This window comes from Rhinatrema bivittatum, chromosome 14 (genome assembly GCF_901001135.1).
Source record: "Rhinatrema bivittatum chromosome 14, aRhiBiv1.1, whole genome shotgun sequence".
In the NCBI taxonomy this organism is placed as follows: Eukaryota; Metazoa; Chordata; class Amphibia; order Gymnophiona; family Rhinatrematidae; genus Rhinatrema; species Rhinatrema bivittatum.
In genome coordinates this window covers 37,550,578-37,568,356 of record NC_042628.1, presented here as the reverse complement: position 1 = coordinate 37,568,356, position 17,779 = coordinate 37,550,578, and the positions used below count along the sequence as shown (strand labels likewise).

General features: G+C 43.3%; 1 protein-coding gene across 1 annotated transcript in view; it reads left to right on the top strand.

Annotated features, from left to right (window-relative positions):
- The window catches only part of LOC115075968, a 53,573-nt gene that overhangs the window by 24,533 nt on the left and 11,261 nt on the right, over window positions 1-17,779 (top strand). The window contains exons 8-12 of the mRNA XM_029576968.1: window positions 384-675; window positions 3,228-3,441; window positions 4,088-4,230; window positions 4,853-4,966; window positions 7,035-7,232. Coding sequence (XP_029432828.1) covers window positions 384-675; window positions 3,228-3,441; window positions 4,088-4,230; window positions 4,853-4,966; window positions 7,035-7,232 — 961 coding nt within the window. The remainder of the gene's footprint in view (window positions 1-383; window positions 676-3,227; window positions 3,442-4,087; window positions 4,231-4,852; window positions 4,967-7,034; window positions 7,233-17,779) is intronic.

Genomic DNA, 17,779 nt, shown 5'->3' with positions numbered 1-17,779 from the left:
TTGTGACACCTGAGAGCGGATTACATTCAGGTTATGTAGATATTTCTGTATCCCCGATATAAGGGATTCATTCACTAAGCTGCATTAGGCCATTTACTGTGCGAAAAAGTTTTTTTGTGCAGTAAACGCCCTAACACGAGGATAATACTTGATATTTCAAGTGTCTTGTGTTATTTGACCCCTGGCACTGCCTATATTTACATGAGATGATTAGCATGTCTCTTAGTACAAAATGGATAACTTCCCAGCAGCAGGGACTCATGTTGAAGTTAAGCCGGTCTAAAACTTATATCCACTTTCCCTTGCCTTTAATGATTAGTTTTTAAAGATGAGCTTATGAAAACCATAATTGCTTGCTTTTCTCTTGCATCTTTTCTTGAAAGGTGACTAGAATAACTCCATTGGCCGACAATGCCTGTCTGTTGCGGAGCACTGTACGCCCAAGCCTGTCCTATGGGGCCTCATGGCTTCTTATTAATGAGCTAGGTTTGACAGATGACACTAGCACGTATGAGTTCATTGAGCTGAAGGGGGCACCCGGCAGTAGCATGGATGCATTTACACTGGTACTGTTCTCTGGAGAAGATGGCAAGGCATACAACAGTATCTCACTGCAGGGCAATCTCCGGGAAGATGGCTTCTTTGTGATTGGATTGGATAGAGTACTTAGAACAGGTAAGACCAGTCAAAGCACCTCACAAGGGGTGTTAGAACTTGTGCATTTGCGCTGCTACATCACTCTTTATAGTGCCTGCTGCTGGAAAATATGAGCATTTGATGGCGCTATGAGTTCAACAGTTGCACACCCATATTAATGCCTCCTATTGGTGAAGGAGAAATTTAATGCATTCAGTTGTGCATGCAGTATCATGTTCCATCTGCCAACCAACTCCAATCCGAGTTCTTTTAAAACAATCTTGTTGTTTTAACTCCTCATCCCTAAGCTAGCTGGGATACATAGTCCTGTATTTCTTGTAAAAAAACAAACAGACCCCAAAAACCAAGACTAAAAGTTCCAGGATAGACATAGATCCATATTCAAAAGCATTTAGCTGGCTAACTCAGAAGTTAATATATAAATCAACACCACAAAATCAGCTAAATGAATATTTGGGACATATCTGGCTAAATTCTAGTCAGCTAATAAGTTAGGTGGCTAGAATTTAGCCAGATAAGTTAGGGGCATTCCAGGGGCGTAACTGGGAAGAGTTAGCCAGCTAAGTTAACTGTCTAACTCCCGATATTCAGCTAACTGGATAACTTAGCTGGCTCTGGTTGGGCCAAAGAGCTGTCCTAAAGTTAGTCTGCTATAGTTATTTTTTATCTATTTATTTACAATAATTGATATTCCGCTTTATTACCAGAATCTGTTCGAGGTAGATCACAACATAATCAAAAACAATCAATCAATCTGCACATTAAAATGATAAAATACAGGACATTAATTAAAAGCCTTCTAACTAAATAAATCTTCTATAGTTTTTCTAAAACATTTATAATCTGAAATCTTCTGCTGCTCCAAAGGAAGAGTATTCTGAAGCATTGGGGCACCTAGAGAAAATGCATGAGAGCTAGTCTGCAGTAGCTGCTCTGCGCTCACCTTAGGAATGACCAATAATTGCTCACTGGTAGAGCGCAAAATACGCTGAGGGAAGTAAGGTGCCGCATATAAAACCTGAAGAACTAGGGTTATGATTTTAAGCTTAATCTTGACTCCGTAGACAGCCAATGTAGGTCCCTCAAAACAGGAGAAATATGGGGCAGACAAAGGATATCCTGAGATTGATCTGGGTGCTGCATTCATTAAAAGCTGGGGTACATGAAGATGACATTTTGGAAGTCCAATATAATGGGAATTATAATAATTTTAAAAAGGTACAACAAATGTATGCAGAAGTCTGTTTTAAAATCACATCTTTCCAATACATATTTTAAATGATGCAAAACAATATCTTCAAATCTTTCTTTTGGAAAAGAATATGAACTACTCCCCTTGTCTTATTTAATGAGATTTACAGAAAACAACTGGAAGTAATTTTCAGTGAAGTGTGCATTAGCAGTGACTGAAAGCTTTCTTCACAGACTGCCAGTGTCCCACTTTGGGACAAGAACGTTTACCCCCCAACCTTTGTTTTGCCTAGTGCGTGCAAATTAGCAAGACAAATTGACTTTGTGGAGGTAATTCTTGATTTTACAATGACAAAAGACCAGAAAAATAATGTTTAAAGTGACTTCATCTAGTTATAAAAGGTTTGCAGTCATGTTGATCCATTAGAACAAAAAAAAAAAAAAATCAAAACATCAACTGGATAGTACCTTGGTGGGAACAAACAACCCGAGAGTTTTAAAATAGCAATATAGAAGATAATTTCAGAATTAAAAGATACATTTTTGTTCCATGAGATTGTGTGTTGGGGGGAGCCTCATCTTATAAGTTTGTACTGGACTTTGCTTAGTCGAGCTGCGAACCATAACGCACAGAAACATGCCTTCCTTCCAGCGAGTGACTTATAGAGAGGGGTGTGTGTTTGTGTAGTAATGGAAGTTTGAAGGTAGTGAGGGATTTCTTGAATATGAGCTAGGGGTTCCTAGAATCTCATTGGGAAATGTACTTGTGGCCTGTTTGGGAACTACGCATGTAGTGTGTCTATAAAATGCTGGTGTCCTGGCACCCATGGGGGATGTCTCAGGACTGCAGTGTCTTCTGTTCAAGACGTAAAGGCGATTAGGGAGTAACATGACACTTTTTTCTAGGGACTTAATTAGAAAGGAGTATTTGAAATTATTGAGGGATCCGGTCTTCATGCTTTGCTGCCTTAGATGGTTTCTGTTCTTTAGTGAAGATTTGAGTGGAAAAAGGGTTTTGTTTGTGATGCAGACCTTTCCATAGGGCTGCACTTGTTTGATCTTTGTTTGACTGCAACCTTTCCATTTCAGCGTTCAGTTACAGGGTTTCCCAAACCTGTCCTGGTGAGCCTACAAGCAAGTTGGGTTTTCAGGGTACTCGCAATGAATGTGCATTCACTGTGAGTATCCTGAAAACCTGACTGGCAGTGGGGTCACCGGGACAGATTGGGGAAACTTCTGGCATAAGCAAACAGAAATTTAAACCAGTGTTGTTTTGTGGACGGTATGTGCTGTGTCCATATGTAACATCCCGGTGTCACAGAAGTACCTCCCTGTGTTTTGGCTCTTTTAATTATCTCATCTCTTCTTCTGGCCTCCAGATCAGCTGCTGCCACCTCACTTTGCTCCAGCTGCTGGGTACAGTGCCAGTGCCGTGGCTCTGTACCGTGGCAGCATGACAGATTTTCCGGTAGGATTGTCAGCAATGCGCAAGAACCTGGAGGATGCCGTGGTTTATGCATGGGAGTCTGACGCTGACCCTGAACTGCTCAGTGTCTTTGGGACTGCACATTATATTTCCAAGAAGAAATCAAGGTGAGATTATAAGAGCTGTCAGGCGCAAGGAGGCGAAGGTGGTAGAGAAGCAAGAATGGACAAATTAAATAGTGGTAGGATGTTGGTGCTGTGAGCTGTCTGGTGGAGATCCAGACATGTCACAGATCATGGAGGCAATACACTTGGGTCCCCTAAGAGAGAACGGCTGGCATATAGAGCCCTGAAGAGTTCAGCGTTACAGGGAGTTATCTAGCATGAAATGTACCCTAACTTATGTTAAGTGTGTCTATATATAGCTATTTTAAATCCTGTTTTGCATCAGTAAAACTAAATGACAGCAAAATACAGTAAATTGAAAAGAAGGAAAATTTAGGGTTTATCCTCCAACCCATTGCTATTTATCAGTAGAACAGTAGAAGAATGTGAAGCAAACTACTTACACATTTCTCTTAAGGTCATTAAAGTGTCTCTCGCTATCGCTGACTCTACAAGATTTGCAATAGGTTAAATAAACAGGAAAAAGCACTCTAGAGCTCCTGAGCTCCCCTACAGCCACTGTCCTACAAACAGACCTACCCTTCTGAAGAAGCTGCAGCTGTACAAATAGAAAAAGATTGTTCTACACAGATTTTGAAAAGGAATAACACTTCATACTTTTCTCTGGTTTTTATTTTTTTTTCTTTAGGTCATTGTCCTTGAGCCGGTGTTCCTGCTGTAACTCAAATGCAACCCTGCAGTTTGCAGTTTCGGACCTCACCCCTGGTACAGAGAACAGTTGTCCTGTGAAAGCCTTCTCTGTGGATCTGGACATCTGCCTGAAGATCCTCAGTAAGAAGAGTCTGTCTCCCTAGCTGCTGTTAGGGATTGGGAGAAGGAATCCTGATACTGTTGTATTGAGTCTTAATGTTGTCAGAGACTGGGAATTTGAATCCTGGCACTAGTGTGCTAGTACGTGTCTCACTGCTCTCGGAAACAGTGAGAGGGAAGGGGAGTGTGTGCAGCTGACACACGGGTGTGAGGGAGCCTCATACACGTCACCCTGCAACTAAGAAGGTGCAGGAGTGTCCATGGAAAGATTTATTGGAGAGCGGGAAACGTGGAGTGTGTTGGGTATTTTGTGGTTGTGAATGAGTGGGAAGAGGGGAGTATGAGGCTGGGAAATACGTTGTGAGGTTGCGTTTCTTGTGTTGGTACTGTGTCGCTAACCCTCAGCATTGGAATGATTGTTAGAGGCAGCAGCTCCGTCTGGTCTCAGCTGGTATACTGGGGGGGGGGGGGGGGCGGGGGAGAATCAATGCCAGGAATATATTCTCCTCTCAACATTACCTTCATACCAGCTGAGGTCATTGCTCAAAAAATCAGGCACATTTGCTCAGTATTTCTCCAAAAGCATTTTCTTTCTCTCCTTTTGCTTTCTCTCTCTCTTTATTTTCTCCTTTTGCTTTCCCAGATTGCTCCAGGTGGAATGAGGTGCCTGACAAAGTGCTAATCCAGATGAGAACAGCCCTAAGCAGGTCCATTGATGATAACTGCTCCTGTGGCTTCTCTCAGTTCTATTTAAAAGGTAAGAATGAACCCTTCTTGAATGCCAGTCAAAAAAAAAATTACTTTCTGATCTGCTATGCACACATGGGCAGATCCTCCCCACACATACATACAGACAGGCACTACCTCCTTCCTGCACATTCATGCTGGTATCATCACCTCTCTGTGCACATGGGCACTACCTCTGGTGTGGAAAATTATTTAAGGAGTTATTTAGTTAATGCGAAGAACTTTGTATCATGATATAAATTAGTGGAACAAAGATAATCACTACTATAGCTAGTGAACATAACGTAATTGCTTGACATAAAGCTTATAAGTTCTAAGGATAAATATGCCATTTTTCTTAGCTTGCTTGTATTAAGAAACAAGTTATGCATTCAGATATATTAACAAGCAGTTAATAGGGAAAACAGATACCAGCAACCTGGCTACACCTAACCGTTGCTGATATGATTACCATAGACAATTGAGGCCTCAACAAATGACAAGAATATGGGAGTAGCCCAGAGAAGAAACTGGGACATAGGTCAAGAAAATTAGCATAAAAGACCAACGTCAAGACAGACTGGTTAGATCAGAAGAAAGAACAGAACAGCTCTGAAGCGTAGCTTGTTGGATATTAAAGTGACTGATGAACTCTTCCTGATTTCCCAGCGCTGTGTTTCCGATTTTCCAAGATATATGACTCACACTGAAAACTGTGAGGGGAAGTAATCTTTGTATATATTCTTAATGAAAAATCTAATCTTGTATGCTTTCATTGCTTATTCTCAAAATTATAACAGTTCTATAATTATAAGAGTATCTTTATTCTATGACATAATAACCACCAATTAGCTTACCTAGTACATTATTAACATGGGCTCAGTATACAGTCCTTCTCCTCCCTATACAGAGACACACACACATTGACTTACACTTCCTTTTGATCTTTAGATCAGATAGAGAAACTATATTTGCACTTCAAATCTCCTCTTTCCTTCTTTAGTTTATGGTTTTCTTTAAAATAGGTAAAAAGGAATCAAAATGTTAAATCATATAAAATTAGTCATAGTTGAAATGTCTTTCAGTAAATATGTTGATTTTTAACAAGTTTATGCTTTTTGTAGCTAAATGGATCTGTGTAATTTTTATGTGGTTATTTACAAATGACCACCTTGTTCAGGCTTCAGTCAGTCATATGTTTATCTAGATAAAAATTCCTTTTGGCCCTACAGATCAGTCACCAGGGGCCTTAGATCTTACAGATCTGTGCTTAGGCTGCATGGCGTCATGAGCTTCAGGCTCTACAGATCAAAACCAGTTGAATCATATAAAGGGAAGGGCAAGTAAGCCACTAGTTTTAGATGCTGATCTAGAAGGGGAACCAATTTATGGCCAGTCCTAATCTCATAACACTGGCAAAGACCAACCAATTAGCCATCTGGGGAATTAAGGCAAAAGGGATCAAAATAGAGAAGAGCCTGCAGCTCCCCTTCTGAGCTGGAAGTGAAGGGATCCAGCAGTGACCCCCTCATGTGGCCAGAATAACGAGGAACCTGGTACCAATTGAATTGAGTTGAGAGCAGTGCTGTAGATTTTTGACAGAGTGGAAGCTGAATTGAGAGTAGTGCCGTAGAGAAAAGTAAGAGCAGCTTCCAAAGTCCCAACAACTATCCCAATAGACCAGGGTCTGGCCTAGTGATTACGTGAGCAAGGAGAAGTATGGCACGTGACTTGAGGGCAGCTGCAGCTCAGCAGTGACCTGAGCCATGCTACGATTATGTAGGAAGCTGGGGGAGAGGCACTCAACATCTCTGTCTAGGGCTCCAAAACTTGTTAGTTACACCTCTCACTGCTGGGTCATAGGACGTGAGCCCTATGGGTCTGCATTGGGTTTGCAGTAGGTCCTGAGCTTCAGGGCCTGCACATCTGTGCTCGATCATCACAAGCACATACGGCCACTGTCAATCTCAGATCCATTTGCTTTGTGCTGTAAAATTTGTCCTTCAGAGTAGTGAAATGTAATGTACAATTGTTCAAGAAATTGGCTGCACTGGACGTTGCAGCTGATGTTTCTTTCCCTGTCTTTGGTTCTCATTCAGAGCTGCATTTAACCTGCACACACACAAAGATGGAGATCACTGGGAGGGCGTGGGCCCGGTCTCTGGAGCATCAACATCTGATTCAGGGCTGGTATGCTGGATTCCTCTCGAGCCATCACTTGTTTCTTGTGGATGGCAGCTCATTAGAAATTGACCCAGAATGTGCCACACCTATCGGGACACAGGCAGAGAGCAAAGGTAAGAAAAGAACAGAGTTAAGATATCTAATGGCAGTCAGACTAGCTGAGTCAGATGTGAACGGTCCTGTCACCCTGATGTGTCCCTCAGGTTTCATCTCCCACAAAGAAAAGCTTATGAGATGCATGGTTGTTAAAGAATTGTTTTAAAGGTGATCTGCCATCATGTTTAAAAAGTGGCATGGGGAGCGGCCAGGTCAGGGACCCATTGATGGGTCCGTGAACTGCTGTGCAGAGGACCTGGCTCCTTGGGCTGAAAAGGACTGAAGGTGCTGCAGAGGCTCTGTTTGTAGGCCTCAGGAGAGCGACCCTCTGGCTGACTCCAAGATAGTCATTTACATGCTATTGTGCTATCAGCCCCTGTGTGTGTAGGATCGTGATAGACTGCATGCAGACGTCAGGAGTAATTATATTTTACTAAAGTATCCTCGCAAATAGAGAAGCAATGCATTTGCTGATCACCATTAATAGCCTCCTGCAGAAACCCACAAGGTACACAACGCACTTCTGTAGGTGATGTCTTAGATGATATACAAAATTGACTTTTGATACCAAAGTGCAGAATTTGCAAAGTTTATCATCGCCCACTTAATTTTTTTTTTTCACTGTGGCAGCTGTTAGATAAATTGCCCTCAGAGGAGATACAATATCACACTTGCGGCAGCTGACACTGAAGCTGGCGATTTATTTTAATGCATCAGAAGTACAAAATATTTCTGTGCAGCTGTAATAAGTGCAAAACAAGGAGACCTCCAGCGCCTTCAGTTGTAGCTCTCTGGTCCGCAGTGGTAGCCTAAAGTGCAGGGACTTTTTTTATCTTAAGAAATAAAGCGATATGTAAATGGTAGAAATGTTTCAGTGATACCTTTTTATCCCGCCTTAATCTTTTGGGTGGGAGTTGGGGCACGTGGTCAAGTTGAAACAGCTTGTTTATAACACCGTATTATTTATTTTATTTATTTATTTACAATTTTTATATACCGACGTTCATTTCAAAAAGAGATATCACATCTGAATCTTAAAAATGTTTTTACAAAGCCCCTTTTTTGTGTTAATTCTTGACACAGGTTCATAAACAAGCTGCCTTTTTTTTTTTTTCCCCGCACCAGGATGAGATGAGTAACTGACATAGCTCCTGTTTCATATCAGCAGTGTTAGACTGGCTATCGCGTCCTCTGAGGGCTCTGGGATTTGGTGTGGGAACATCACCCACATCTGTTACCCTCATTTGCAACTGCTAGTCCAACATTTCTGGGTTTGTGTGGGAAGGTATGTGGTGGGTGTTCAGAAGTGGGTTGTGGCTGGGTGGAGGATATACAGCACCTTATAAAAGTCTTCACATCCTTCTACATTTTTTTGCAAACTGCTGTCTCTAAAATACACATCAAAATGCATCAAAGTTTGTTTCACTGATCTATGTAACATACTCTATGCTTTCATCATGAAAGAACAATTCTAGAAATATCCCAAAAGTAATTTAGGAATAAAATACTACGGCCTGGATTTTCAAAGGCCCGCGCGCACAAAAATCAGGATTTACGCGTGTGGCCGGGCCTTGCGTGCACCGCGCGCGTTTTAAAACAAGCCCGGTCACGCGCCCAAGTGCTGGGCCTCTCCGAAGGGGCGGGGTGGGCCGGGACAGCACCATTTTGGGCTGGCCAGCTGACCGGCGCATGCAACTTCTTCAGCTCCAGGCCTGAAGTAAGTTCCGAAACAAAAAAAAAAAAGGATAGATAGATATTTAGGGGTCGGGCTGGAGAGGGGAAGAGGTAGGAAGAGTAGGGTTAGGGATAGGAAGCGGACTGGGAGGGAAATGGGGGAGGCCTGATTCCGCTGCCGTGCGTAATTTACTAAAATTCACTCCCCCTCCGCATGCACCACACGTGTGCGTGGCCAACAGATTTTATAACATGTGTGTGCTGGCACGTGCATGTTATAAAATCGGCACGTCCGTGTGCTGGGAACCACGCACGCTCCTTTTAAAATTTACCTTTACAACGGGCCGATGCAGTAAAGTGCACTCAGGCTGAGCGCACTGCTAGTCCCTGTTTGGCCCTATCGTTTTCGACGCGCTATTTTTACCCCTTACAGTAAGGGGTAATAGCGTGTGGAAAACAAGGGGACAACCCCCCCAAAACTAATAGCGCCCGCAACATGCAAATGCACGTGGATGGGCCTATTAGTTATTCCTGCGCAATACAGAAGGTAAAATGTGCAACAAAGCTGCACATTTTACTTTCAGAAATTAACGCCAGCCAAAGGCAGAAGTTAATTTCGGCCGGCACCGGGAAAGTGTACAGAAAAGCAGAATAAACTGCTTTTCTGTACACCCTCCCACTTAATATCATTGCGATATTAAGTCGGAGGCACCAAAAAAAAAAAAAAAATTAAAAATCTGCCCGCGGCTTGGAAGACGGACGCTCAATTTTGCCGGCGTCCGTTTTCCGAACCCGTGGCTGTCAGCGGGTTCGAGAACTGACGCTGGTAAAATTGAGCATCGGCTGTCAAACCTGCTGACAGCCGCCGCTCCTGTCAAAAAAGGAGGCGCTAGGGATGCGCTAGTGTCCCTAGCACCTCCTTTTACCGTGGGCCCTAATTTGCATACTGAATCGCAAGCCCAGGAGAGCAGGCGCTCGCTGGCTCTCCACGCACCTTACTGTATTGGCCCGCAAGTCTTGATCGCGCAAGTCTTCATGTCCCTGGACTCAATGCTTGCTGGAAGCTCCTTTGGCGGCAGCAACAGCCAGGAGTTGTTTAGGTAAATATCTGCCAACTTTGCAGCGTGGAAGGTGCGGTTTTTGCTCATTCTTCGTGGTGGGAGCGCTCAAGCTCTTGCGAGTCGTGTCACAGAGTTTCTGTTGGATTCAGCCCTGGGCTTTTACTTGCTGAGCCCCTCCTTTGCTGGGTTTGCTTTGTGCTTTAGTCATTGTCCTGCTGCAAAGTGAATCTTCTTCTCCCCACTTCTAAGTCCGTGGTTTTCCTCCAGGATCTGCCCTGTACTTTGCACCATCCACCTGTCCCCACTGCTGCAAAGCCTCCCTACAACATCGTGCTGCCACTACCGTAGGGATGGTGTGAGCAGGGTGATGTGCTGTGCTTGTATTCTGAGTGAAGAAATATAGAAACTTGAATATGACGGCAGATAAAGGCCACGAGGCTCATCTCATCTTCCCTTCTCCCTTCCTGCAGCAGTGCTGTGGATTCTGCTCCATCTCTCTGTACGTACAGGCATTGAGCTGGGCACCTTCCTCATGGCAGCATTGCCACTGAGGCACTAGGCCAGCCTGCAGTCCATCTATTGAAGCTCTGCCCAATCACAGTTTTGACCACATGTGTGCAATAAGTGGTGGATGAGGAGGTTCAAGCATAAATACAGCATGTATGTGACAGAGCTGCATTTCATCAGCAGCTTTCTCTACTACATATCCCCCCCCCACCAAGGGCAGACCTTTCAGTGATTAACTGAAGCTGCAGAAAGCTGGAATTGCTTCTTCTTAATTGCAATTAGCACCTCACTGCAGGTAGCAGCTTTTTCATGCTTTGGAAAACTACAGTGTGAAATGTCTTCTTACAAATTCTGAATGTTGCCAGTGCTGCTTCAGCTTGCACTTTTTTTTTTTAATAAGCAAAAAGACAGGATTGCTGCCTGTGCTGTGCTGCGTTGCACTGAGCTGAGATTGTTGTGATGGTGATGATTGTGACAGTGGGAATCTGATGCATTCCTAGATACTCTGGGACCAGTTTTGCTCATTTCTTTTATCTCCATAGACTTTCTCACAGATGTTTTCTTTTATTTATTTAAATAATCTGTAAAAACAATAAAAGCAGTTTATATAGTTAAACATCCATGGGACAGAGTGCCCCTGTTTTTCCCTTTAAACCTGGTCCGCCTTAAATCCCACAGTGGGAGAGAGCTCTGAGGGCAGGAACCCGCTGGGCAGGGAGAGTCCTGAGGGCGGGAGCAGCCGGGGTGGAATAAGTTTCTGAGCCCAGGTGGGATCAGGAGGCCCCCACGTCTCCAGCAGAGGCAGCTCCTGTAAAACTATTCTGACCCAACCAGAAGCTTGTAGCTATGCTGTCCTGAGGGAAGGCCGTCTACCTTTGTTCTCAAGTGCTGTGATATTAATAAAGTTTGTTTGCATTCGAAAAGGCTGGAGTCGGCATGGTTTTCTGCTGCAGCCCAGAAGATTTACTCGGTCATCCTCTCAATCCACAATTATAAAAAAAAAGAAAAGAAACATAATACAACATAAAAATAATATAAAATGCTGCTGGAAGGCTACTGCACAGAGTGGCCGATGGAATACAGTGTGCTCAGCCACGCGCACTGTATAACCTGCAGTCGGACGCGGGTTAAATAGGCGCTAATCCACCCCCTAATGCTTTTCTGTACTTTTTTAAAACTTAAAAAGAAAAAAACCCCTCTGCCGGCCGCTTTGAAGACCGACGCCGATACGCTCGGTGTCTGTGTTCATAACCGGCAGATCGCCGGTAACCGCGGGGTCCCGTTAGCAAGGAGGCGCTAAGGTTGCACAAATGACCCTAGCGCCTCCTTGCTAGCGCGACCCCCTAATTTGTTTATTACATGGCGCCCCCCCCTTGCGGGCACCATGCACACACGTTAAGAAAGCGGGCGCTGTGCATTTAATATTGCATCGGCCCCGGAGAGAGCAATCAGAATGACTCAAAGCACTTCAGGGAACAGCTGCTGATCGATTCTAGCAGGAGGTTCCGAGCTGATGATGCTTAAGTTGTAAATTTTGGGCAATGGCTGTAGATAACCAATAGCCTTTTGAAGACTTCAGCACAACATCTGGCTGATACCAAGCCAATTTTTCCCAAACATATTTAGGGATATTGCTTCTTATTGATGGAAAACAAATGGATAACAATTTAAACTTTGCCTTTTCAACAACTGGAAACCAATGCAGATGATGCAGCAAAGGGGAAACTCTTTATCAAATTTAGATTTTCCAAGGATCAGTAGAGCAACCGAATGCTGTACCAGTTATAGTGTATGGGTACGTTTTGCTGGTAAACCCATAAAAAGAACATTGCAGTAATCAAGTCCAAAAAAACTAATGCAGATACCATGAACTTTAATGCTTGAGAATTAAGGAAAGGCTGAAGTTGACAAATTATCTTAAGTTGAAAAAAAAAAAAAAAAAGCAAACTCCATAGAAAAACTAGAATCCAAAATAACTCCTAGATTATTAAACTTTGGAGGTGTTCTTGATAACACGATCATTTAGTATTGGGGAACTGATTATAGCTTGAAAGCATTTCATTACCATAACCTACAGATAAGATCTCTGACTTGTTCTTATTAAGCACCAAATTACTTTTCCATAACCATGCAGCCAGGCAGGTATTAAAACAAAGCCACAGCCTTATTTGTTACCCCTAACTGGAATCAAGAACCGCATATTATCCGAATATATGTGCCTGACAATATTTAGTTCCTGAAACAGGAGCCCTGATGCTGCTTCTCATTTTGCCAGATGCCAGTGCAGATCGTACCAATGTGGTGTGTGAGAGGCCATCAGAATGTTGGTGAATATTGCAACTGATTATCCGATGCCATCTGTGGTGCACCCGCTGCAGGGTTGACACATAGGCTGCCTGGCACACTATGGTGCACTGGTGATTGTAGCTGGCTTTATCCCGCCACTGCATTTAAAGAGGCAGCAGCACCCCGTGTATTAAAAGTAAAGTTGTCAGTTGCATTGGGATTGGGTTACAGTTACTACATAAACACTGACACTGCCTACCCCGGTGGGATGAATGCCGACAAAGGTGTCTGCTGTTGCTGCAGATCATACCCCTTAAAGAAAAGTTAGAATCGGATTGGAATGCACACTGTAATAGATGTGAGGCTTCCTACCCTCAGACCTATCTTCTCATTCATAAGCTCTCTGTCTTTTGCTTTTCGTGATTTCAGTTTTTCACTGTATTTTATTGCTGATCTCCGCCCTTTCCTGATGGGTCCTGTTTGTCCCTGGCTCTTTCCCAGTGTCTCCTAGCAGAGACCCACGGCTGTTCAGCCTGATCTTACCTGACGACACCTGCTCTGCTATGGTGACTAGTGGAGAGTCAGTTGTGCATGCTCTGAAGATTGGTAGGTTGGGATTAGCCCTTTGATCCAGCCATGTGAATTTACTTTGCATCACCACCTTTCTACAGGTAAAACCCATACTCGATGCAGGGGAAATCTGGGTTCAAATCATAACATAGTAATGATAGCGGAAAAGGGCCAAATGATCCATCCAGTCTACCCAGCAAGTTTCTTATGGTAGTAACTACCACTGCCGCTCTGTGAGGTTTACCCCCATGCCTTATGTTAAGGTTTGTAACTGCTGCTCTGTGCAATTACCCACAAGCCTTTATGTTAAGGGTAGTAATATTTCAATCTGAACCAAACAACTGTCAACCCTAGGTTCCCCGGACCTGCTTCCTGGTCTATGGGCTGGCAGGAGGCTGAAGATACTGTGGAGTGGGTGTTTATTCCTGCCAGGCCCCACTGCTCTTCCCCGCTCCCCTTCAGTCAGGAGGCTTCTCAGTCTCCACGCAGCGACAAACGGGATTTAGGGTGGACGTGTGCCAGATTCTGAAGGGAAGCACGGTTTGTGCTCTCCCTTTCTAAGCCTGTGATGCTTTTAGCTTCAGCCTCTACCCCTGCTCCTGTTTCATAAATGGCAGTGAGTGGGGATGGGGGCTGATTCTAGCTGGGGTTGGAAGTCTGAGTGGAGAGAGGAGGCTGTAGCAAGCCAAAGGAAAAGGTCACTGGCAGATTATCTCCGGTGAGAATGTAGTCTCTGGTATGTCTGTGAACCAGAAAAAAAAAGTGGAGCACAGCTTCTGATTCTTGGATTCAGTTTCTGGCTGTCATTTTATTTTAGCAGGCACAACTGCAGGTGGTAATCCTTTTGGAAGAGTTTCTCTGTTACTGACCTTGCTGCGGGGAGTGCATAATGTGTGTGCTGGTGACAGCGGCATTTGGTGGGTCAAAAAAGGGAGGTGGCATGACGAGCCCTGTTCCCTTTCCACTTCCCCTGCCCTGTTATTGCCCTATATTATCTTTTTGCATCGCTGTTTTTTTTTTTTTAATTTTTGGTGGTGTAATTGCACCAATGCATCTACACACAAACCATTGCTAGCTGGTGGAAATAAAACATGCAGATAAAATTGTTGCCATATTGTTCTTGTGATACTCTGATGTTGTAGTTTCTCCTGGCCCAAGGCAAAATTTTAGTTTTATCAAATGGACATATTAAAACAACACAGAAGTCAAATAAAGATAGCTGGGTGGCTGGTGAGCATGAGGATTGCTGGGTAACTTGCCCGCCTGGAGCGAAGGTAGCGGACCTTATCCACCACCTAGATAAGATTGTAGAGAGTGCTGGGGAGGAGCCAGCTGTCATATGGGTACCAATGACGTGGGAAGGTGCAGGAGGAAGGTTCTGGGGGCAAAATTTAGGACCCTCTAGGGACCTCTATGTGGAACAGGTAGCATTTTTGAGAATTCAAACCTGAGATTCTGGATTTGTTTCCTACCTAAGATCCAAAATGCAACCTCCAGAACTGCAAAGTATTGATAAGGAAGGCAAAGAGAAAATTTGAAAAGAAGCTTGCTGTAGAAAGAAAAAATCATAATAACTTTTTCAGGTAAATTCAAAGCAAAAAGCCTGCGAAGGGAGTCAGTTGGACCATTAGATGATCAAGGGATAAAAGGGCACTAAGAGAATACAAGCCATATCGGAGACATTAAATGAAATCTTTGCTTTGGTTTTTACCGAGGAAGATGTAAGGCAGATACCTATGCCAGAATTAATATTTCAAGGTGATGGTCCAGAGGAACTGAAACAAATCTCACTGAACCTGGAAGTTGCAATAGGGCAAATTGACAAACTAAAGAAGAGCAAATCACCTGGATCAGATGGTATACATCCCAGAGTGCTGAAAGAACTGAAAAAGGGAATTGCAGACCTGCTATTAGTAATCTGTAAACTGTCATTAAAATCAGCTACGGTACCTGAAGCTTGGAGGGTGGCCATGTAGCACCAGCTTTTTCAAAAGGGTTCCAGGGGAGATCCAGAAAACTACAAACCAGTGAGCCTGTCTTCAGTATAGGGGAAAAATGGTTGAAACCATTATAAAGAACAAAATTGCTAAACATAGAGAATTAGCCAAGGGGAGGGAAGTCTTGCCTCATCAATCTTCTACATTTTTTTTGAAGGTGTGAATAAACATGTGGATCAAGGTGAGCCAATTGATATAGTGTATCTGCATTTTCAGAAAGTGTTTGACAAGGAGTCGAGTGGCACCTTATAGTCTTAACCAATCTATTAAAGCATGGGCTTTTGAGGACAGAGTCCACTTCATCAGATGCCACTGAGGCTTGGAGCCAGCGTTCTTCCAACTTAGCAGAATCAATTTGACCACAACCATATTTTAAGAAAGAAAGGGGAACCACAGTGCCACTAAATGATGTAGTTAAATGATCAAAACTAATTGGCCAGTGATCTGACCATTGCATGGAGCTCATGTATAAATTAGAGGTATAGAAGTGACATAACAGATCTAACGTGTGTCCTCTTTCATGAGTAGAGAGAGTAACTGTCTTAGGCCTAGGATGGAGGTTGTACTAAAAGTCCTCACTGTGGGCAGAGCACAGTTTTACCTTCAGTTGTCTGCAAACGTCATTTCGCAATGCAGCAAGGAGTCTTGCATACAAAAACTGTGTGCATTGCTTAGTACCCTTGCAAAGAAATCTCATGCTAATGAAAGCATTAGCGCTGGAAATTTTACGTATGGGCAGGAGCAGGAGTTCTGGTAGGGATTTATGTGCAGAAAACCAGCTGCTTTGGTATTGTTCTTCCCTTCCCGGTAATTGTCCTGTTGTGCATAAAACTTTCGTAAGATTCAAGCAACTTCTAAGAGACAGACACATCCAGTCACCCCCCCCTACCCCTTTCCTGTGCCAGCTTTATTGCAAACTGTTGTCAGCAGCCTTCCACATGGACAGCCCCAAGCTACTGTTGGACCAGTTGAGGGGGACCGTTTAGGTGCTTCAGCTACTCCTTACAGGAAACACAACAAATTGTGATGGCCCAATGCTTGTGCTAGAGTTTGATGTGTGGAGTACCGCAAGGTTCACTTTTTTAGTTCTATTCATTTAATGTCCGATTCGGTACCAACATGTAATGTGATGAGGGGGCAAGACTACAATAGCATTGTTATGCAGATGATAGAGAGTGATGGATTAGCTGAAATGGGAAAGCGTTAATGATGGCTTAAAAGGAGTAGTCCAATGGCTGAGAGGAACTGAGCTGAAATTGGACACTGGGAAATGGAGATATCGGGGGTGGGAAAGAGAGAAGCGCATCCAGACAGCCAAGTGTCAATTATCGATTTGGCTATTCCTTTATGCTGGGCAGTATGTAATTTGGGAGTCAGATTTGACTTGGGGCTTACATTCGATGCACAGATATCATTGGTAGCAAGGACTTGTTTCAGTTACCTGCATATGATTCATCAACTATGCCCCTGTCTCTCTCAAAAGACTTTACATAGTAATGTAATAAGTGGCAGCAGTAAAGTGGTCCGTCCAGTCTGCCCAGCAGGGTTCTTAGAGTTGTAACTGCCACTCCTTGCAAGATACCCCTGTGCCTTCTGTTAAGGGTAATAACTGCCTCTCCGTGACTGATACTTCCTACAAAAGACAAGGGGTTGAGCTTTTTCTTTTTGACTATATTAGTAAAAATTTGTAAATTATCATTAAACTTATCATTAAAATCATCCATTGTACCTGAAGACTGGAGGATAGCAAATGTAAACCCAATATTTAAAAAGGGCTCCAGGGGCGATCCGGGAAACTACAGACCGGTTAGCCTGACTTCAGTGCCAGGAAAAATAGTGGAAAGTGTTCTAAACATCAAAATCACAGAACATATAGAAAGACATGGTTTAATGGAACAAAGTCAGCATGGCTTTACCCAGGGCAAGTCTTGCCTCACAAATCTGCTTCACTTTTTTGAAGGAGTTAATAAACATGTGGATAAAGGTGAACCGATAGATATAGTATACTTGGATTTTCAGAAGGCGTTTGACAAAGTTCCTCATGAGAGGCTTCTAGGAAAAGTAAAAAGTCATGGGATAGGTGGCGATGTCCTTTCGTGGATTACAAACTGGCTAAAAGACAGGAAACAGAGAGTAGGATTAAATGGGCAATTTTCTCAGTGGAAGGGAGTGGACAGTGGAGTGCCTCAGGGATCTGTATTGGGACCCTTACTGTTCAATATTTATAAATGATCTGGAAAGAAATACGACGAGTGAGATAATCAAATTTGCAGATGACACAAAATTGTTCAGAGTAGTTAAATCACAAGCAGATTGTGATAAATTGCAGGAAGATCTTGTGAGACTGGAAAATTGGGCATCCAATTGGCAGATGAAATTTAATGTGGATAAGTGCAAGGTGATGCATATAGGGAAAAATAACCCATGCTATAATTACACAATGTTGGGTTCCATATTAGGTGCTACAAC